The following is a 21552-nucleotide window of genomic DNA, read 5'->3' as shown; positions in this document are numbered from 1 at the left end:
CCTTAATTGGACCAGTCTCCCATTGTACTACCGGCATGCAGCAGATATCGCACACATCGCTTTAGCCTTTAACGGCAGGGAGATGCATTTCCGTCGGTTTTAACCTTTTTACCAATTACCTCCGCAAGATACTAAGGGACCCTTCCTTTTAACCTACATCCGCGTCGGCGTATACAGACACTCACGTGCACATACGCACACTCGCTCACGAATACACACACGCAATCCTATCCCACGGATACACATGCGCAACCCTATCTTTATGGGCTTTCCGAAAAACTGAGCTGGCAAAACAATGCTGATTAAATTCAGAAAAATGCAAACACCAATACTAAGTTGCGTATACTTCTACCGTTGTAGTAGTGTACGTACGCTACCAGTACTGCTACGATGCGTGCAAGTGCATGAGTCCACGTACCACGGCGTACGGAATGGGCGCCAATGCGCTCCCAATTATTGCGTGCGTGACTCGTATCGTACAGGCACCAGCACTACCGGGCCGCCAGATCGCCGGACCACTGCGGCAACAGCAAGCGAGCGACCGACCTCTTGTGCGTGGCTCGAGGAGGCTGGCGGCTGGCCTGGTGTTGGGGCCTGCAAAGCTGCAAAAGAGCTGTGCTTAAGATAATCGCTCATGATTAGATCGCCTCGGAGAGGGGAATGATTAGAGAAATAGTGCTGCCAAGCATGGTCTAATCGGCAAGCTTAGCGTTTCCGGGTCAGGCAGGCAGAGGCAGGCTCATCAGATTCAGATCAGGGCTCGTGCAGACGGAGACGCAGAACAGAAGAGGCAGTCGGGCAGGCAAGGCACAGCAAAAGCACGCGTCGTTTCGTTTCGTTCTTCAAGTGCTGAACAGCGAGGCGCCTGCAGCAGCTGCGTGCGGTTTTCCGGGGACAGGTGGAGGCCCGCGTGCCTGCGCAGCACGCATCTCGACGCGCACCGCTCTGTTTTACCTTTCCATCCGCCCATAACCTGCGGTCACGAAGAAAAGAAAAAATGTCATCAGCTCCTCTCTCCTCCCTGGCCACACTCGTGCGTTAAAAATGCGGGTGAGCTTCATCTTCAGAAAGACAGAGAAACACGCCCTCCCGCGCATCTGGTGAAAGTCATGGAACTTTGAAATCTCGCAGTTTTTTTTCTCTCGAGCGCGGTGCGGTCAAAAGGCGCTTGAAATCAAAAACCCTTTCCGAAATCAACTGGCAACGAGGAATCCAGTCGCTGAAATCAACTCGCTGTCACGCATGCCAAAGCTGATGCCGGGAAGAAATCGATTGATCTTTCGATCGATCGAGGGAGTAAAGCAGGTGTGGATCGGGTTTGTTAAAGTTGAGTGCCTACTTTTATGAACCCAGAGAGAGAGAGAGAGAGCGAGCGAGCTACGATTGGAGCCATTTGGGGATTGATCTCGCTACCGATTGGCGAGTTTGATCTTGATGCAACCTTTTGCACTTGCACTGCATCTTCTCGGTAAAGTATGCTCTCTCCTCCCTCTTCTTCACTCTGATGCAGCCCATCATCAATCCACTCATGGATCTCCAAATTCTTTTTTGATGGAATTTCCAAAAAAAAAATAGAGTGCACCAATGTTAGCATTTTCCAAAGGGAATCCAACATGCTAGGAACAGTTTCATTTTCATGTATAAACGGATAAACTGCTACTTGCTTTTGATTTTGGGCCTAACAATGACGGGCCGCACATGGGCCAAAGCGAGTCATCTCATCTGTCTGTCGTGCTCTTCCTGGCCCGGGACAACGAACCGGATTCCCATGAGGAGCTCGCCCTTGTACTCTCCTCCTAGTCCTCGTCGTCGTCGTCCTCCTCCCGACGTCTGGGGGTATCGGATTTTGCGTGGCGTGGAGGACCATCCGAAACCGGGATCGATTTCGCTGTTGCGCGGAACCCTAGCTTGCTTCGACGTTGGAGTTCTAATCGAATCCACCCACCCACCCACCCACCTACGCCCCAAGTAGCAAGGCTGTACTGGAATTCTCGCTGAGACGGACGGGGAACCGGCGAGAAGATCGAATTCTGACTGCGCCGGCGATGGCGAGCAGCTCGGCTCCGTCGCAGATCATCTGCGCCTCTTTCAATCAGGACAACAGGTGCGTGCGAGACAGGAGCAGCGGCAATGACTTGCTTGTGATTAGTTATACGGTGGGGGTGCTGATGGATCAGGGGCGACAGCTCTGATTCTGGTTTCTGGGTGTTGATGTTGCAGCTTATTTTCTGTCGGGACGAAGGATGGGTTCAAGATCTTCGACGCCCGTAATGGGAGGCTCTGCTATGAAAATAGTTCAGTTCTTCAGAAACTCTCTCTGTTTTTTTCCTTTGCCTTCTTCCTTCAGTTTTAGTGGATATATCCCATGTGGCCATGTTAGTACAGCAATCAAACTGCCACGCCCTGTCATGTAAGATTAGAAATAAATAGCGTTTTAAAATTTTGAAACAGCAATACATTACTGTCTAGCAGAATCAAATCAAACAACACTCCAATTTGTTTACGAAAGAACATCAATTGGTCATTCCATTGCAAAGATAGTTGTTCTGTAATAGAACTACTACTAAAATGCTGAGGATTTATGAACCTCTGTGTGTCTGCAGATCTTGGGGGATTCAACATTGTGGAAATGCTATTTGGCTCAAGCCTTCTTGTCATTGTCGGAACCGGTGAAAAGGTGCCTCAGGAATTTCTCTTGTTTTGCTTACTAAGTTGGGCTAGTTCCTGTTGATTGTTTGCTCCTAAACTTTCTGAACTTGCACATGTTAGTCGATTTCACCCGTTGATTGCCAGTTCATTTTTATCCTTTTTTTGCAGCCTGCAATGTCTCCTCGCCGTCTCTGCTTGTTCAATACCAGAACAGGAGCATCAAAGAAAGATCTGAACTTTAGGACTTCAATTTTGTCAGTTCGATTAAGTATGAAGAGGTAAACTGCTGCTTTGTTGTGTTTATCAATTCCTGTGGCGATTTATACTGATGTTCTGTTAATTGATACTTACTAATCACATCCTAGTCTCCCAGACACAAACTGGGAATCTTGTTTTATTGTGCATACTTGAGCTGCAGACCTGCAGTGTTCTTTTGAGTAAAATAGTTGTCACATTATGTGCAGGCTTGTTGTTGTATTGCAGGACAGAACTTTTGTTTATGATCTAAATAAAACTACTATCTTGGAAGAAATTGAAACAGTGCCCAATACAAAAGGTATGGATCCTACTGCTGCCTCTGTACCAAATGTCCATATCATTGATCCTGCTAATATTTCTTGCTGCCAAGCTGGGCAAAAAAAAAATTAAGTTTTAGTTATTTCTATACTTGCAGTGTTTGCTGCTAATATTGTTGTGCTTTATAATCAGGTCTATGTGCATTTGCTCCAAATTCAGAAGAGTGTTATTTGGCTCTGCCAGCAAGCACATCCAAAGGATCTGCTTTAGTATACAAAGCATCAAAACCTGAATTAATATGTCAGGTAATCTGTTGTTTCCTCACTTCATGTGCCATAGTATTGGCTCCAGGAGGTTTAAATCCTTTCCTATTATGATTTTCTCACATACAGCTTAGTAAAGATCACTACTTTATTCTCCAGGCTTGTATCTCAGTTGTTAATCACTATAAAAGTGTATTAGAGTCCACTAATTATTTAAGACCCCTTGCTTTATTTCAAAGATAGAAAACAAGCCAATGACTGTGCAGCTGATGTGGCAGCATTTAGCTTATCTATCGGTGTAGAAGAAAAACGTGTTGAAGCTCATGCTTATGGTGGTATGAGAAACTTGCAATACACATCTTAGTCACCTTTCAATGTTTAATCTTCCCAGCCAGTAGATGACGGTTTCTTGTAACCATATTTTCTTCTCAATTAAATGGAGGGTTGAGACTATCAAGCTGTAAGCCTAAATTCTCAACTCTCCGAATGATATGCCCATATTCCAATTCTTTCAATGAGAACTTTTACAGTGTGAATTAACTGCTGCTTCTTCCCTTTCTGTCTTCTCACTATTTTGTGTAATTGGGCAACAGATAGATGCTCATCAGGCTCCATTAGCTGCAATGGTTTTTTCTTCGAATGGCATGTACCTGGCAACTGCTTCTGAAAAGGGTACTATGGTTAGAGTACATCTCGTCACACAAGCAACCAAGGTGAAATTACACCTTTCTCCTTTGACATTGAGCTCTCTATGATCCGCTTAATCTCTTTTTGCATTTTTACTTCAACAGTCACATAGTTTTCGGCGGGGAACATACCCATCAACGATCTATTCACTGGCATTTAGTCCATCTGTTGATCTGCCTGACGTTCTTGTCGCCACAAGTTCATCAGGCTCTTTGCACATGTTTTTCCTTGACGCTGCCAGAAATGGAAGGTTTTTTTCTTGCTTTCACTAGCTATAAATTTGCGAGCCGTTATTTCACAGGCAATTTTACTTTATGATACCCATTTTTCAGGAGACAAGGAAATACATTGCTCAGTTCAGTAATTCCTGGATCAGTAACTGATGCTTTGGACCCAGCTAATCATCATGTTATTCACAATGTTGTCCCTGCAAACATCAAGAGGTCCATTCAAGCTCTTCTGCTTTCTTCCACTCCGTGTACAAACTTTGTTATTGATTTTTTTTCTAACATCATCCTTTGGAATGCAGCTGTCTGGCAGTAAACAGTGTTGAAAATTCCCAAAATTCTTCCAAACTTCCTGCATTGAAGTAAGAACCATGATTTCATCCTCCATTCATGAGGGTTTTTTATTATTTTGTTGATGTGGAATGCGCTAACTGCCACACAAGTCTAAATTACCTGTGCCACATTTTGCAGGACTGTAATTTACATTGTAACACATGATGGGTACTTCCGGGAGTATGTGATTGGCACAACCAAATCAAATGAATCTTCGTGGTCGTTGGAGCGTGAATTCAATCTCCTGGAAGCTGGTTTGAGTAGTCTCAAGCAGAATGAGCAGCACATAGTCATAGACTGACTTGTAATGCTTGCTGACCACTCGCTCCTCCGACCGGAGCCTGTTGGCTGATTATGTTTGTGTATATATACTCATGGGGGGTTCTTCGGCCTTAACCGTGCATTGGGACTAACTTCAACTGTACAGATTGTAGAGATGCCATCTCTGGTGGGAATTGGTGTGTTGTGTTGCATGTAAATTATTTGTAGAAGCAAACAGCGAGTTTGATGCAATACAGACAAAAAAATTCGGACATGTTGAAATAATCTCCCTTCCATTGTAGTTTGAAGTATTTTTCACTTTTTGACGGTTACCCTTGCTTTGATTTTGTTTTTCATGTTGCACCATCCTGTGCACCTACTTCGGAATAACACTATCTGTAATGGAAAATCGTGAAACGTTTCTCAGCTGATCGTAACAGGGATCCTGACAGTGTGTCCTAGATAAAGTCTCTTTTCTTATATTGGGTTTTACCACCTTGCTAGGGACCAAATGACTTTGTCGACGCAACACTGAAAGGAAAGCGACTTAAAACTTACAGATCATCATGTTCAACTCTCTCCCCCACACGGGACACAGCGCTCCAACAAAAAACACAGCGCCATGCCATCCAGAAGCACATGCACACATATTCAGGACCAACATAGTGTCCTTTCTTAACAGCAATGAACACTCGAGCGTAGCTAGTTCTATTTTAAATATATCATATCCTTATTTTCTCTCTTCTATGCTAAAAAAAACCACTTGAAAACCGCATCAATAGACGGCACAGATTATATGACGTGCCCTTGATTGCTCCCTTCGCAGCTTGAGCATCAGATCTGTCAATAAGAAGCGTTCTTACACATGCAGAAAATTTACATTTGTAGCAACTTTTTCTTAGGGATTCCTGGGGTATCCAATGCACAATTTTTGCATTTGAAGATTCTCGGAAGATGTACAAAAAATAGTTTGAGGGGAGGATAAATGTTGTGTGCACCTGCGCTGCCTTTGCCTTGAGCCTCTGTACCTCATCTTGAGTACACAATAACCTGCAGCGCTCAGAACTCAGGAATCGGGACTGAGGTTCTTAAATTTCTGCATGTCATACTTTGGTTTGGAAAGACCAGATTAAAAATGATTACCGCCATTGCAGCTCCAATATTTCATTCATCAGCTCTTTCTCCTTTTCATGTGCAGCTTCCAACTGGACAGGCAGCCACGGTTATTGTGTTTACCATCATCATAAGAAGAGTGTAGATTATTCACCAATGTTTTCCAGTTTTCCTCATTCATTCATGACTACGGAGTCTCTCGCTTGTTTTATAACACTTCGATGTTCATAACTAAAGGATCAAGCATATTCTAGCTACAATATCAACTCACCATGGATCTGTCAACTGATAATGCCCCTGATGGAGATGTTGAGCGGCTTGTGGAAGGGATACACGGTGAAGCCATAGAAGGTACGCCCGGTGACGCCATGTCAAAACCACTTAACTGCTTCATCGCATGAAGTATTTGCTCCTGCAAGAGAGGACAAAGATAGGGCATCAAACACTTCAACAGAGTTCAGGCTCTTCATTTTGAATTGTTTGATGGATAGGTGTTCTCTTTTGTCTGTGCATCTTTTACAGGTGGCTTACCCTCTGAAGCATATTTGTCTGAAGAACGCTATATAGCTGCATGTAGAAGGAGCCACCAATAATGCTTGATGCTGCCTCTGCGGAAGATGGTATGCTTAAAGATGGAAGGCGAGAAATTGTCTGCGTATTAGCAGAATTGAATGTTTAGTTAAAAACATCAAACAGTGAAAAGGAAAAAAGGCGCTATTTTTTGGCAGTCTGTTATGCTGTTAAGATGCTTATAAGCAACAAAAGGAAGAAGTACAAGACATTTTTTTCCTCCTGTTTTTCAAAAACAATAACAAAAAATGTAAAAGTGGAGCCTATAACCTGCATGCTGTGACACTTTTGTAGGCCAGGTGATTGAGCCTGATATTATAAAAGATATGTCATCATTTAATTAACCTAATATTTGTGCACTGACTGTGAATTTTTGCCAATACCTTATCAAAGTCGACATGCCCAGGTATAACTTTAAATCGACCTCTTATAAGTGGAGGTTTCGATCTATCATCATGGTCCTCTGCATTAGAATGAAGCACATTAAAGTTAACACAATAAGAGGTAGCAAGTTTATGGTACACAAAGCCACATTTGAACTTTTGAAATATATAGAACCTAAGTTCCAGTAAAGAGGGCACATTCACCTGCTGATTTATGTGCCTTAGGAACAGCTTCAGGAGATGGTTCATCTGATACATGCCAGGGTGCTCCATTACACTTGTCACGGTTATGAATGTTACTTTGCAGTTTAGAGCTGAAAGGATTAGATCTTAGTTACATATTTCTTTGAGAAGATAGGTAAATTAGGCAACTAAACAAATAAAAGCTTCATAGCAGCATCATAGTTTCTTGAATAACACCAAGCCAGTGCCAAAATGATAAAAACTTAGTTCCCGGGACAGAAGTGCAATGTCGGAATTAGAGCCTTCTCTAACCTTTCTGTATTTATATAATGCTCTTTCCGGTAAATTTATGCAGCTTACATATTAGTTATACTGTGATGAATATAAAAGTAACCTGCTTCTAATTGGTTTATATCCGAGGCCAACGAACTTATGTAAATACATCATGGGATGAAAAGGAAAATAATGTATACTCAAGCAGCTTGCTTTTGAGTACTAAGAAACACTACTGCAATATGATCTATCGCGTCAGTCATTAAAAGAACAGGTTTTGCTTCTAATTCTGGTCATGTCATTGCTTTAGAGTAGGCAGTTGTTCAGATGTACAATGTATTCTCTAGTTGTAGTCTGTAAACAAGAACGAACCTCTCTTTTGACGAAAGGAGTCCATCCGATGAGCATGAATTAAAAGAAAACTTCCTTTCATGCATTGAGCTAGTTGGAATAATGTCTGGGTGCCTCTCTTGACATTCCAAATCATAGCTTTCCGTACAGTTATCTTTCCTGACAAGACCGTTTACAGGCATCCCACGCATAGAAGCATTCCTGACAGTGTAAAGAAGTGAAAAAAAAAACAATTTGCTGAAGAAAGAGAATGTTTATGTTGCCATAGACATAAATGTAGCACTCATAGAACTAGATCTTGTCAGCACTATATAAATTCGAAGGTCAAGTTTGGAAAGAGTCAAGTCAATTACCTTAACAAGCAAGCAGGCTGATCAGGGGATGAAGCAGTTGACTTATCATTGGCTTTCAGATCATTTTCCTACCAACTTTGCTTGGGTTAGATGTCAGCCCAAACATTATGCTGAGTTCTAACACCACAATATCCAGAGGAATAGAAACTTACGATGTCAGCATCGTACTTCACTGAGAAATCTCTTGACAAATGAGGACCTTCGGGTGCTTGCTCCTGCAAGCTGTCCAAGTCGTATAAAGATGTATCTGAATCTTTGTATGATATACTGTCGTCACATTCTGTGCCCTAAAAAAAGGTCAATGGATGGAATTACATGGTGTGAAAAATCAATGAATAAAGAAACAACGGAGATGGTATATGCCTACCAGTGAAGCTTGGGATCTCAGGTCATCGATGTCAAAGGTCCAACTGCTAATACCCCTTTTGTATTCATCCTATCAAAACAAGAAATAGTAGGGATTAAATTAATAATTTGAAAACTAGTTATTTAGAGTAATATGGAAGAGCACTGTTTTTTATTGGGAACACTTTTCTGTGGGTAGACCCAAGCTGTGGAAAGTTTTACTCAACTTACTACAAGAATAGAGCAATTTCCGTCGATTCAGATATTTAGAATGTGCACCTGTGAGATTTCTTCTTTCTTTCCATCAGACATTTTCTTTTGAGCCATTAAACTCTCATCCTTTTCCTGCATTGCGGAGAAGCTTTCTGTATTAGTTTCACGAAGAAGAATAGTTGGACACAAAGTAGAACTTAAAACTAGTGTACCTTCAAAGCTTGATATCTGGCACCAAGGCCAGGCAATCCTTCCAAAAGCTTTCGAGCAATGAAATCAGTGGAACGAGCTTGCTTGAAAAAGGGTTGCTTCAACAACTTTTTTGCCGAAGGCCTCTTTGAAGGGTCTTTTACCAAACACATAGCAATCATTTGCTTGAAGTTCTATTATAAGAATTTATTTTTCAGAAAATAAGAAGTTGTACTCAACATAGATAAAATATGGATGTGATCTAAAATATAGAGTAAAGTGCACTGTCCTTAAACTTGTAACGATGTTCATCCCGGTCCCAAAACTCGTAAAACGCACGAATATATCCCCAAACTTGCTAATTGTGTCATACGAATCCCAAATCTTCAAATCTAGATTTAAACAGCCTATGTGGCATGATGATTGTGCTATGACATGGACCCGACATGTGGAGCCCACGTGCCATCCCATGTCTCTACCATGTGGTCTCTTCCCCTCCCTCCGCCCTCTCTCAGGGCTCGTTTGATGCGGCTTAGGCCGGTTTTGGCTTCGCGACTGTAGCAGTACTGTAGCAGGCGGAGCTGAACCCGCAGGGAGACGGTTTTTTCGGCTTGACCGGCTTCACCTTCTTTCCAATTCATTTTGATGCATCGGTATCCATTCCGACTCCGTGCTACAGTAACACAGTGTGCAGACCGAAGGCCCTTTGGGCGAAACCGCACCGAAGGGGCCCTCAGTCTCTCTGATCCCTCCCCTCACGCACCGCGAGCAGAAGACAGCCATGGCAGCCTCAACGCCGATGGAAGAGGGAGAGCGCCTGGTGGAGGGGTGGAGCTCGAGATCCCATCGACACCACTCCCGTGCTTTCGGCTCCGTCTCATGCCTTGCACCGCAGCCGCCCGCCTCGTCGGGTTGCCGTCTGAGCACCGCATCCGCACGCGGCACGAGTTCCAGACTCGGCGCTAGGTCCGGGCGGCGCAGGCTTCAGGAGGCCACATGACCTCCGGATCTAGGCTGGCTGATTGGCGTCGCAAACTCCAGGTGGTTGGGCGAGCTCCGAGCAAAGGGGCGGGCCGAAGGGGTCCTCGCTCTCCACCGTATGCCTCAACTCCAAAAGCTTCACCGGCCACACGGGCATATCGTCGAGCAGGTTGTGGGTATCATCGAGCAGCTGGTATTGATGCTGCGCCACCTAAAAGCTGTTGCCGGTGCAGTCCAGAAGGACGCATGGCAGCGCAGCCATGGCGGAGGCTCCGGCCAATGGCATGTATTGACCAGCGGGCGGCGCGACGGCTCGAAGTTGATCCCTTGAAGCCAGCGGCGTGGGTGGGTTGTGGTGCTCTGCCCGAGCAGAGGATGGAAGCTGATAACTTGCTTCTTGGTTTCAAGGACAAGAACGAAGAGAGAAGAGAGCTGTTGTTGTTTGCTTCGGTGCAAGAGAGAAGAGATGGCTTGCTGGAGCCCATGGCTGGCTGTGGTGCTCGAGGAAGAAGATAACACATTTATTGTTGCTTGTCGGGTGGAAAAAAACAGACAGGAGAGATGGAGTTGATACATGGGGCTTCGGGTCCATGTCATAGCATAGTCAGATGCCACGTAGGCAGTTTATGTTTAGATTTAAAGATGTGGGACTTATACGACACAATTAGCAAGTTTAGAGATATATTTATGCGTTTTGAGAGTTTGGAGATCGGGATGACATAGCATTAAAAGACTAGTGGTGTACTTTACTCTAAAATATATACCCTCGAGAATTTCTTATCTCTCTCATAGTCCAAACCCGGAGGAGCATTCTGAAGCGTCATAAGCAAGACCTGACAAATAGCAGGAATTTTATATATTGTTGGAACATAGCAAGGATTTACTCCAAAGATAATGTAATGACAGCTGAGGAAAATATACCTTCATGGGAGGGTACTTTGAGAAAGGAGCGTGACCATGGGCAAGTTCAAGTGCAGTAATTCCAAAGGACCATATGTCTGCTCTGTAGTATATTGAAGTAGCTCCAGTTAACAGTAGTGGTGCAGATGAAAATTACTTAGCATGTACCAGGAAAATCTAGTACCAAACCTGAAATCATATCCATGTAGCTGCTCCATAACCTCGGGAGCCATCCTAAAACATTAAAAATGTCCAAGGATGAACATGTAGAAAAAAAAAGCTCTGCACGTCAGGATTGAAATAGTATTCCGTGTTATTTAAGATCCTGTACCAGCAAGGAGTTCCCACAAAAGTATTCCTGGCCCTCTGCCTATCACCAGAATCGAAAAGGCAAGCAGAGACTCCAAAATCTCCAAGCTTAATTCCACCCCTAGAATCAACTAGAATATTTCCTGCCTATCACCAAAACAAAGGAAGACAAAATAACTACTTAAATTTGCTGAAACAACTAAATAGGAAGATGACATAATAACTATATGTAGCAGTCAGAAAGAAGGAACAGAAAGCAATCCAAATGCTCGTGAACAAAGCTGGTTGTTACCTTCACATCTCGATGTATATGCCCATGATGGTGAAGATACTCTAAACCTTTCAGGACTTCACGAAGCACCGTTGCAATGACTGCTTCCTCGAAACCAGCAGGCTGGACTGATTTCATTATGTGAAGACAAGACCCTCCAGCCATATATGGCATAATCACCCATAACGTTTGGTCCTTTGTAAATGAACAATGTGCCTTGACAACATTAGGATGATCTATCAGAATCATTGTCTGAGCTTCACGCATGATGTTGTTCTGCGTTGAATATTCAATTAGTTATTCAGACACTAGAAAGAGATCCAAGACAGTAAAAAATGCAATGACGTGCAACTGTAAGAATATGCAAACTATCGACACCCTTACATTTCAGATTTAACCAGCATCCACCAAATAAATATTCACTTATTTCATTATTTGCAGGGTCAGTGCCATTCTCAGCTATATATGATACGTAGGATCATTTTCTTCAGAAAAACGAATTCACCCAAGCCATTCTTCTGAACACCACTGGTCCAAATAGTTCCCAAAATCAAAATCAAAATGTGCGAGGGGGCAAATATGTTGTGGAATCAGTATCATTTTCATTTTTCAGCTATAATACACAGGATCATTATCTTCACCAAAAAAAACAAGGAATCCACCCGAGTCATTCTTCTGAACATCACTGATCAAAATATATAGCTCCAAACAGGAAAATCAAAATGTGCGTGGAGGGCAACAATGCCATGCGGTTTCCGACCACTACCAGTTCATGCGTCCGCAGATAATCCAGTGCACGCACACATATATGATATGTACCCCGTTAAATCGATGCCATGCTCATTCGGCGACGCAGCATCGTTCAGTGAATGAGACGGAAGCAGTCGGGAGGAAATGATGTAGCGCGTACCAGGTCGCTGTTGGTGCGCTCGAAGTCGAGCACCTTGACGGCGACGATCTCGTCGAGCGGCTTGCAGAGCGCGCGGTACACGATGGCGCTGACGCCCTGCCCGATCTCCTCGTACAGCTCGTAGTCCTCCACGTGGATCGGGTACTTGCGCCTCTCCGCCGCTCCCCCGCCGCCCGCCGCCTTTTCCCCCGTCCCCGCCATGCTGCCGATCCCCGATACCCGAGCCGGACGATCAGGCAGCGCGCGCGATCGATCGCCGACGACGACTGAGTCGAAGCTCCAGGATCGCGAGTTCCCGCCGCGCGGAGGGAGGGTGGCCGACGAACCCTAGTCCCGCACCGCCATCACGCGAGAGAAGTGGTGGCGCGGAGGTGGAACGGGAGGAGAGGAGGGGCGCCTGTGAAGGGCCGCGCCGCGCGCTGCGCCTGCGGAGGAGGAAGGAAATGAAGAGGGGACGGGGGCGCGTGCCTGAAGCGGGAGACGGACATTTGGATGCAGGGAGAGCGCCACTTGGTTGGGAGGGGGAGGATGCGGCGCCCGGGTGACGCTGCACGGCGCGTGCCTCAAGGCTGTTTTCTCGCATGTGCAAGCATTTGTTACACACCCTCCTTTTCCTTTTCTTTTTAAGGCGGGAAAATTAACATTCAACCTAATTAATCTTTGGCTAACAATTGACTATCACCATGCTCATTTTTGCGAACGGGCTATATTCATATTCAAAAGTACTTTTATAAGCTGTTAATTCTGAGGAATAATGGACAACAGGTCAAGTGTGTCTTGGAGTCCTCACTCCGTGGGAGGAGTGGAGGACATTTGCATGAAGGAGCATGCCACTTGGGACAAGGAATGATGCAATATGAGGGTAAGGCTGCATGGTGGTACCACTATGCGCGTGCATCATTAAAATTAACGGCAGGTCCTTTGAGATGGACCGTAGAAGATTCACACCTTTGTTTTATATACCTTTTCACGGAAATACACGGATGATTAGTAGACGATGTTCAGGATTGTAGTGTCGTGCCACCTCAAAGATTAAATCGGTTGCTTTCTCTGAGTACAGCTTGGTGATGTTTTAAGAATAGAGAATTTGTTTAAGTTTCTTAAGATGCATGAGCTTTGCTTGTTTGATAGTTTATCTAATATATAAATTATCAGCCACTGCTGTTTCAACAATCCGTTGTAGTCTAGCTGGTTAGGATACTCGGCTCTCACCCGAGAGACCCGGGTTCGAGTCCCGGCAACGGAATTTTTTTGTTTTTGTTTTCATCATGTGATCACCGTTGGGCACACTTTTGCAATCTTCAGCTTCCAGCTTCCTTCAGACGCCCGTTGCTGTTCAGGAATTCAGAGCATCCATTATCCATCTCCTGGAGACTTTAACCAATGGCATGCCGCGATCGCGAGGACTTGAGCTGAAAGCATGGTCATCCTTTTGCATTGCCAGTCCAGTGTATGCAACCCACTATAGGTAAGATCTCCCAGAGATCCCAACCGCATAAGCCACAGGGCACAGGAACGTGCCTGTGGCATCGAGCAACAGCATGTTCTCCATCCAGCACCACGTACGCTTACACCAAACGCAGGCCGCAGAGCAGTGCCAAAAGGCGCAGATCTACCATACTGCTACCGTGATTTGCTTTCCGGTGGTGGTGCTGTGCTGAAACATGTTTTTGTTGCTGCTCTGCTCTGCTGCTGGGGGTGCCGATGGCCGGCCACCGAGCGGCCGAGCCCACCCGCACTGCTGCGGCGAGGTGGACCAACCACCACCATGCAATGCCAACTGAGCGAATGAAGAAATCATGGCGGCTAGCTGTGTTATAGAACCCAAGAAAGCAGTGTGAAAAGTGTACTGATAATATCTTTTGAAATTCGGCATGGGCCCGAGGCACCTGCTGCAAAAAGAATGGATGTACTCATCCACACCTCAACCCGTTGCGGGAAGCATTTGCAATCCATTTGTTAAGCAACATTTTGCAGTGTGAGATTTTGCAATGTGTATTCTAGTCCAGCAAAACTGGTGTAACATTCAGCAAATTTCGTAAGAAAAACAAAACAAAAGTGGTTGCCAGATTCGGCCTTGTGGTCTCGGCGCCCCACGTCAGGCAGGACACGCGCCCCTGCCTGCGTGACTCCAGATGCGGCGGCCACCGCCCAATTGGTTCTCGACTCGTGCATCGAAGACGGGCGCATGGACCATGGGGGCAGTCAAGTACGGATCGAGTTCCACGAAAACTCACGGGGCTTTGTTTCCAGAAACCGACGCGCCGGCCGGAGCCGGAGTGCCGGACCAGTCGATTATAATATGCTTCTATGTTATAGTCTAAGTAAGATCTTACTTCTCTTAATTTAAATCTTTAAAACGGCTTATCACATAAATTAAAAATAAACAAAATATTAGACGGAATTCACGTTTATTTTCACTAATAAACCGTTTATAAGCGGAAACGAAACGAAACGGGCCGTTGCCCCCTCGCAGATTCAGGCTTCACCAACAACGATATTCGTTTCACATTTTTATCTGACATACCGCAGATCACATTGACTTATCATCGCACTGTGTAACGTGACACCAAGTATTTCAATGGATCTGATACGCTGAGTTTTCAAATTGAATTTCCGAATGCTGTAATTTTAAACAAAATGGCCTGTTTCAATTTTCAACCCGAGTACTAGATTCCTAGACTACGAACAAAACACATTCTCATCGGTCATCCCTGGCAGTAAAGAAATGAAGCTCGTCCGGGGCGAAGAAGAAACACACAGAAAAGAATGGCTGTTCATGGACAGCTCAGACAGACGAATGCCAACGCGTCCACTGGCCCACCCATGTGGTCTATACATGGGCGAGACCCCACCGACCACTTGCGTCACCAGGCCCATCTCCACCCAGACCCACAGCCATGTGGTCCCACGAGGCAATAAAGCGCCAACAGGGCCCACGGCCAGTGCAAGGGACCGAGCAAGGCGGGAGCCAGCTGGTGACCACTTCGCGCGCCTCGAGGAGCCCTCCCCGCCCCCACCCGGCCACCCCACGCCCGCAGCTTATCTTATCGACCCAAGAGAAGGCCCACGATTCCGAGGGCTATTTACAGGACTGCCACGACCGGCCCGCCGATTTCTCGTCTCCCCTCCCCCGCCTTCTTCTCCGGCGGGTACTCAGAACGGCAGGACGAACAGCGTGAATTTGAATTTGAACCGGAGATCAATCTGAGGCAACTACCAGCATTTGCCAATCAAACTTGGTGCCAGCGCATCGGATCGGCAAGGATTTGATATTACATTGGAATTCTGACGATGGAGGGGGAAAAGTTTCATGGAGAACCACCAATTTACACAAGGGGAGATGAAGAAAGAAAAAGAAAAGGCTGCTCTCCATTGCTTTCTTCTTCCTCCCTCTCCTCACCAAGAAAAGAATTTTCCCCCAGTATTTTTCTCTGATCAAGGAACACCCTAAAACATATTTTCCACCAAAAAATCCAGATAAGAATGTCAATGTTTGATCCGGGAGTGGTGGCCGCGGCCGGGCCAAAGAGGGAAAAAAAATCAAGAAGAAAGAATCAGACGACCAAGGATTAGCACGGACTATTGTCGAAAGTTCTTGGATCCCCTGGTGTAGCCGTAGTAGGACAGGTACCACTTGACGAACTTCTTCAGGCCGACGTCGAGGTTGGTGGTCGGCTTGTACCCGAGCTGCTCCCTCGCGAGGGAGATGTTGGCGTGGGTGAAGGGCACGTCGCCATTGCCGGGCATCTCGACCACGTTCTTCTTCGCCTTCACACGGAGGTGCTTTTCCAGGATGGACACCAGGTTGGGCACCGTCACGGGCGAGGTGTTGCCGAGGTTGAAGATCCTGTAGGGCGCCGGCCCGCGCTTCTTGCCGCCGGTGCCCGTGCTCTTGCCGGCCGTGTCCAGGGAGCCGAGGCAGCCCTTGACGATGTCGTCGATGTAGGTGAAGTCGCGGGCCAGATCGACGTGGTCCTTGCCGCGGTACACCGTGATGGGCTTCCCCTGCAGGATGTTGCGGGTGAAGGAGAAGTAGGCCATGTCCGGCCGACCCCAGGGCCCGTACACGGTGAAGAAGCGGAGGCCGGTGATGGAGAGGCCGTAGATGTGGTTGTACGTGTGGGTGATCTCCTCCCCCGCCTTCTTGGTGGCGGCGTAGAGCGACGCCGGCTGGTCGGTGCGGTCGCGCTCCGAGAAGGGGACCTTGTCGTTGAGGCCGTAGACGGAGGACGACGACGCCCAGACGATGGCCGGCTGCGGGTCGGCGTCCTTGCAGGCCTCGAGGAGCGTGACGAGGCCGGCGATGTTGGAGTGCACGTACGACGCCGGGTTCTCCATGGCGTAGCGCACGCCGGCCTGCGCGGCGAGGTGGAGCACGTGCGTGAAGGGCACGACGTCGAAGAGCTTGGCCAGGAGGCGGCCGTCGTTGATGTCGCCCTCGACGACGAACACCCCGTGCGAGGAGAGCAGCGCCTTGCGGGCCTTCTTGAGCGAGGGGTCGTAGTAGGCGTTGAAGTTGTCGATGCCGACGACGCCGTCGCCGCGCTTGCGGAGCGCGAGCGAGCAGTGCGTGCCGACGAAGCCGGCCGCGCCCGTCACCAGCACCGACATCCCCGCCCCGGCCGCGGACCCCGGCGGCCTCCTCGGCGCGGCGGACGCGCGGATCTGCCGCTCCCAGTGGAGGCCGCCCCAGGAGGCGGCGAAGTACTTGGAGGAGGTGTCGACGAAGGACTGGAAGCTGAGGTAGGACGCGGTCATGGCGACGAGGAACAGCGCCCACAGGAACATGGTGCTGGTGGACGCGAAGCAGCGGTGCAGCTGCCGGTTCATGGTGCCCGCCCTCTCGATCTTGACCTTCCCGGGGGTGGAGGGGAAGAGGTCGTCCTCCAGCACCCGCATCTTCAAGGCCGCCGTCTTGCCGTGCGGCGCAGCGCAACCCCAACGAGGAAGATGCCAATCCAAGAGCCCCTCCTCCTCCTCCTACTCACAGATTCTTCCTCCGCGACGCAAGCACAGCAAAGACGCCGCCGCGCGGCAGGGCCGGAGACGCAAGGGATCAACCCGCACCGCGCTCGCGCTGGATTCCTGCTCTCCTCCGATTGATTGACTGACTGACTGATTATTCCTTCCTCTCCCTGGACGTACAGACGGATCGGCCGCCGGACGAACGGATTGGGTAGGTTTCCTCGGGAGGGTGAGCCCGGGGGCAGGAAATTTTATTCGGGGAGGAGAGGAGAGGAGAGCAAAGGGGGAGAAGGGCAGGGGCCGGATGCGCGCGCCTGCCTAAGGAAAGCGTGGAGGTGGGCGGGGCGGGGATATAAATAGAGGAGCGGGGCCGACAGCCACGGGAGCGCGTGAACGCGGTGGCGGGCACCGGAGGATGGCGCCGCTGCCGGCGGCGGTGTGAGGGTGGCCGCAGCGGGAAGATGGGGCACGGGCGGCACGGGATTGGGAAACGGAGCGTTCGGTTCGGGGTGCGCTAGCCGCTGGGGAGGGCCTATTTTTGGGCTCGGCCTGCGCTGGAGGTGAGATGGTTGGGACGGACGCGCTATTTTTGTTTTCAAGGCTCATCGCATTTATGAACGTTTTTGCGCGTGAATGTGAGTGTGTTTTGTCTGTCATTCATTGGTGAGACTGCGCGTGGGGGAAATCATCGATTTGTCATTTTCCAAGTGCAGGTTATCGATCCGGAGCTGAAGGAGCAAATTTATCTACTGTGAATGATTTTGGATTTGAAAAGGGCAGTTTATATGCGAATCTACTGTGAATGATTTTGGTTTTTTCTTTTGGCTCGTCTTGGTTTCCTGTGCTAGTGACATGTGAACCTATCGATATTCTTAATTCATCCCGACATCGCAAGTTTATAACAAATATTGTCTTTCTAACATGTTGGCACATAGCTAATATCTAAATTTTTTCCCATTAGTTGGCACGCACCTAGGCTGCGCATGATAACATTCTTTCCAGATCTCTTAGCCTAGTATAGAAACTAGCAGCGTCAATCTAGGACATGATCTCACTAGTAATGGTTATGTTAGGCTGCATAACAGCGTAAGGCACATCTATTCTGGCTCCTTCAACCTCTTTCAACTAATGTATGATGTCACTAGCACGGCTCCTTATCCGAATATGCTTCGTTTGGCTAACGTTGTGCTGTTCTCGTCCGTCGCTCTAAGCCTGAGGGTCTCTTTTAAGATAAGTGTATATATCATGGAGTATTGAACTACAATGTGATATTATGTGTAAGTGGCATTTTAGAGAGAAATAGAAGAAAAGGGATTCTTCAATTTAAAACATTTTGTTATTTTTATTTAATCATCCAATAGCAAGTGCGCAAAAAAAAGGAGTAGCTTAAGTGATTTTAGTTGTTTTTCCCCTCATCTTAGGTATTTTCGAATAAATTGGTTTCCTAAATTTCTTACCACCATCGGTGTATAAGTTTACCTGTCGAGTAACATCGTCGTTCTTCCAACTATAAACCTGCGAGAATCTATTTTGTGTTAGTGTATAAAAGATGAACAGTGGAGCTTAGGGGATCCCCCCCCCCCCCCCCCCCCCCCCCCCCCCGCGTTAGTACGAATGGAGGAGAAGGACTCGAAAAGGAGGAGGCGCACCATCTTAGCTAACAATGTATCCTGCATTGTCCGCTTGTGAAAAGTGAGAATTTATATAAAAAAGGGTTCATTAGTTATATGCATTCACCATTTTCAATTATCGTAGCGAAATAAAAGTTCTATATGCGATAAGAGCACCTTGATTGATTCCCGCGTCCACGTGTGGAGACGTTATTCGTTCCAAGTGGAAATGTTGATGTTTTATATATACTGAACTTAATTAAATTACTAAATAGACGCAGCTTACGTGCAAAGCTGTTAGTAAGATACTGGCTCCAGCCTTATCTGCTCGTGTGAAGCGTGACGCGTGAGCGCTGAACATTCATCTCTACGCGAATCACCGATCCCTTCCTTCTCCCGCCTGCTGTTCCCATTGGTGGACGGATCGTCCAGAAATCAACTGGTTTGCCCTCCGCATACGCGTCTCGATCACCACAGATCTCTCATCTCTGCATCATCTTCCTTTCTTTCACCCCTTTTGCGCATCCCAAAAGCCCCTGCCGCGCGCCCGCGAGCACACACTCCTCTGGGAAACCTGCCCGCGATGCCGGATCGCGACGCGGCCGGCCTCTACAGCCCAAAAACGGAGCCGCCGCCCAGTTCACTGTTGGCACCCGACGCCGCCGGCATGCATCTTTCTCCCTCCGTCATCAACTGCTGCAGCGGCGCAGCCTGCAGCTCCCCATGGGCGCGGCACTACCGCCAATAGCGTCTGCTGGCGCGGGGTCGGTGGAGGACTGGACTGTGGAGGCCGGAGGAAGAGGCCGGCATTGGCATTGGCTCCGGCGCTTTGGGTGGGGTACCTGCACTGCATCCTGCGCTTGGAAACAAAGCATCCCGATGCAACGCAATCCAGCTCCGAGTGGGAGGGGGTGGCTTCATGTGCGTTTTTTGACCTTTCCTGCCGCAGTCCGTTACAGGCCGGTCTCGTCTCAAGTGGCGGCAGCTCACTTGCCATCGACCGCTGCTGCCTGCGGTTGCATAGCAAGCACCTACAGGTGGGCAGTGCCCATGTGACCCGTGTGCCCCGACGCCCAGTGACCTGCCTGCTCCATGCTGGTGCGCGCCGAGCACTAGATTAACCAGCGTCAATCATCAGTCATCACCACACCAACAACCTAATCAACATGCCGTGATGGTCCGTGGTGGAAATGGGGGACACGGGCTTGGCTAGCTTCCGGATTTAGGGTGGTCAAAGCCTGCCTGGCATGATCCCCAAGACATGAATCTCGTAGGGATGTGCTTGTCCAGAAACAGATACCAACTTGGACAACCTGCTATTGCTACCAGCAACCACGTTCTGCTCTCTGCATGTGATCGCTGCCCGGCAATGGCAAATTTGCAGGTCGAACGGTGGCACGGCATGGGACTATTCTAAGTTTAGGTGGGCCATGCTATTTTTAAGCACCTTGTTGATTTTATTCTCGTATGTATTTTCGATTTGTAGCGCGACGGTGAATAATATAATGTGTATAGAAGAAGAATGTACATGAAAATAATATACTCCCCCCGTTCCAAAATGTAGGTCGTTTTAGCTTTTTTAAGTGCATAGATTTTGCTATGCACCTAGATATAGAGTTATATCTAGATACATAGCAAAACCTATATATTTAAGAAAAAAATCAAAACGATCTACATTTTGAAATGGAGGGAGTAAGACAGAGGAAATTTCATTACATACATCCATGCGATTTTTGTTTTCTTATTTTTGCTAATAATGTAAAGATAGAATCATAGCAGTTGCATTTGGTAATTCAGATTAAAAAAAGAATGAATATATCAAGCGTTCAAAATGAAGGAGCGAGGGAGGCCTTGGGGAGAACGACATTTTTTTCAAAAGAAAAAAAACACTTGAATATATCCATTCCAATTGAATTGCAGCAAGTGACGCCCATGCACGTCTCTGAGGCACCTTTTGGAAGTAAGGGGAGCAAAACTCAGGGATGGAAAAAACCCCACTAAGAACTAAGATGACAATTAAAATTATATCGCCATGAATTACGAACCCGATGAAAAGTTCAGGATCCCAGAGTGATTGGAGTTTTCCAAATTAGGTCTGAAGTTATGACAGAAAGAGAAGCGCATCTGGTGACTTTTCACTGATCGAGCTAACCGGGTGCGAGCATCTGGAGTTTGTCCGATTCGTTTCCATTTGCATTTCGAATCACTTTTCAGTATTAATATGGTGATGATTAGGCAGTACAAGCAGTCACAGCACCGCACCTACTTAGGCCCTGTTTGGGAGAGGGGTGCTAAAATTTAGCCTTGGGCTAAAATTTAGCCCCCTCAAATGAAAGGGCTAAAGTTTAGCACCTTGGGTGTTTGGAAAGAGGGCTAAAGTTTAGCACCTCTTCTGTAAAATGTCCCTTTTGCCCCTGCTGTGCTGCCCCTCCCACCGTTTTCCTCTCAGCTGGAGTTCAGCAGGGGCTTCTTGGGTGGCCGCGGGGCGCAAGCCGCCAGCAGCAGCGTCGCCGGCGAGCGCGCCGAGGAGGCGGCGGAACGCGGCGGCAGGGCAGGGGATGAGCCGGCGCGGCGCGGATCCGGCTGCAGCGGCAGTGGCGAGGCGGACTGCTCTGGCATCACGGTGGACCTCTCGGACGAGTCCGCCTTCGCCGTCAAGTGGGCCGCTCAAGAACTACCTCCGCCCCAGGGATG

At 47.6% G+C, this 21552-nt stretch overlaps 3 protein-coding genes and 1 non-coding gene across 4 annotated transcripts; 2 read left to right on the top strand and 2 right to left on the bottom strand.

Annotated features, from left to right (window-relative positions):
- Window positions 1-1758: 1758 nt before the first annotated feature.
- LOC101771001 (autophagy-related protein 18b) lies at window positions 1759-5244 on the top strand. The gene is made up of 11 exons (XM_004954131.2): window positions 1759-2104; window positions 2221-2294; window positions 2604-2677; window positions 2818-2927; window positions 3114-3205; window positions 3358-3470; window positions 4022-4141; window positions 4220-4365; window positions 4448-4558; window positions 4645-4704; window positions 4814-5244. The coding sequence occupies exons 1-11, from the start codon at window positions 2046-2048 to the stop codon at window positions 4974-4976; spliced, it is 1122 nt and encodes a 373-aa protein (XP_004954188.1). The 5' UTR covers window positions 1759-2045; the 3' UTR covers window positions 4977-5244.
- Window positions 5245-5395: 151 nt separating this feature from the next.
- On the bottom strand, window positions 5396-12496 carry LOC101770595 (serine/threonine-protein kinase BLUS1). The gene is made up of 20 exons (XM_004954130.2): window positions 12281-12496; window positions 11392-11646; window positions 11122-11246; window positions 10980-11024; window positions 10812-10893; window positions 10655-10723; window positions 8933-9103; window positions 8787-8852; window positions 8530-8598; window positions 8315-8449; window positions 8163-8230; window positions 7831-8010; window positions 7207-7316; window positions 7003-7082; window positions 6890-6928; window positions 6581-6700; window positions 6321-6461; window positions 6080-6141; window positions 5935-5986; window positions 5396-5776 (listed from the first exon to the last, which is right to left on the bottom strand). Exons 1-20 carry the CDS (start codon window positions 12479-12481, stop codon window positions 5771-5773), a joined length of 2076 nt encoding a protein of 691 aa, XP_004954187.1. The 5' UTR covers window positions 12482-12496; the 3' UTR covers window positions 5396-5770.
- A 957-nt stretch (window positions 12497-13453) lies between these two features.
- Window positions 13454-13526, top strand: TRNAE-CUC. Its single transcript has one exon. It is a non-coding gene; the product is annotated as a tRNA-Glu (tRNA).
- A 1962-nt stretch (window positions 13527-15488) lies between these two features.
- Window positions 15489-17795, bottom strand: LOC101770201 (UDP-glucuronate 4-epimerase 1). Its single transcript, XM_004954129.3, has one exon. The coding sequence runs from the start codon at window positions 17180-17182 to the stop codon at window positions 15863-15865; it is 1320 nt and encodes a 439-aa protein (XP_004954186.1). The 5' UTR covers window positions 17183-17795; the 3' UTR covers window positions 15489-15862.
- Window positions 17796-21552: the final 3757 nt, after the last annotated feature.

Source organism: Setaria italica, chromosome I (genome assembly GCF_000263155.2).
Source record: "Setaria italica strain Yugu1 chromosome I, Setaria_italica_v2.0, whole genome shotgun sequence".
NCBI lineage: Eukaryota > Viridiplantae > Streptophyta > Magnoliopsida > Poales > Poaceae > Setaria > Setaria italica.
The sequence above is the reverse complement of the archived record's forward strand: the minus strand, read 5'-3'. Positions and strand labels throughout refer to the sequence as shown.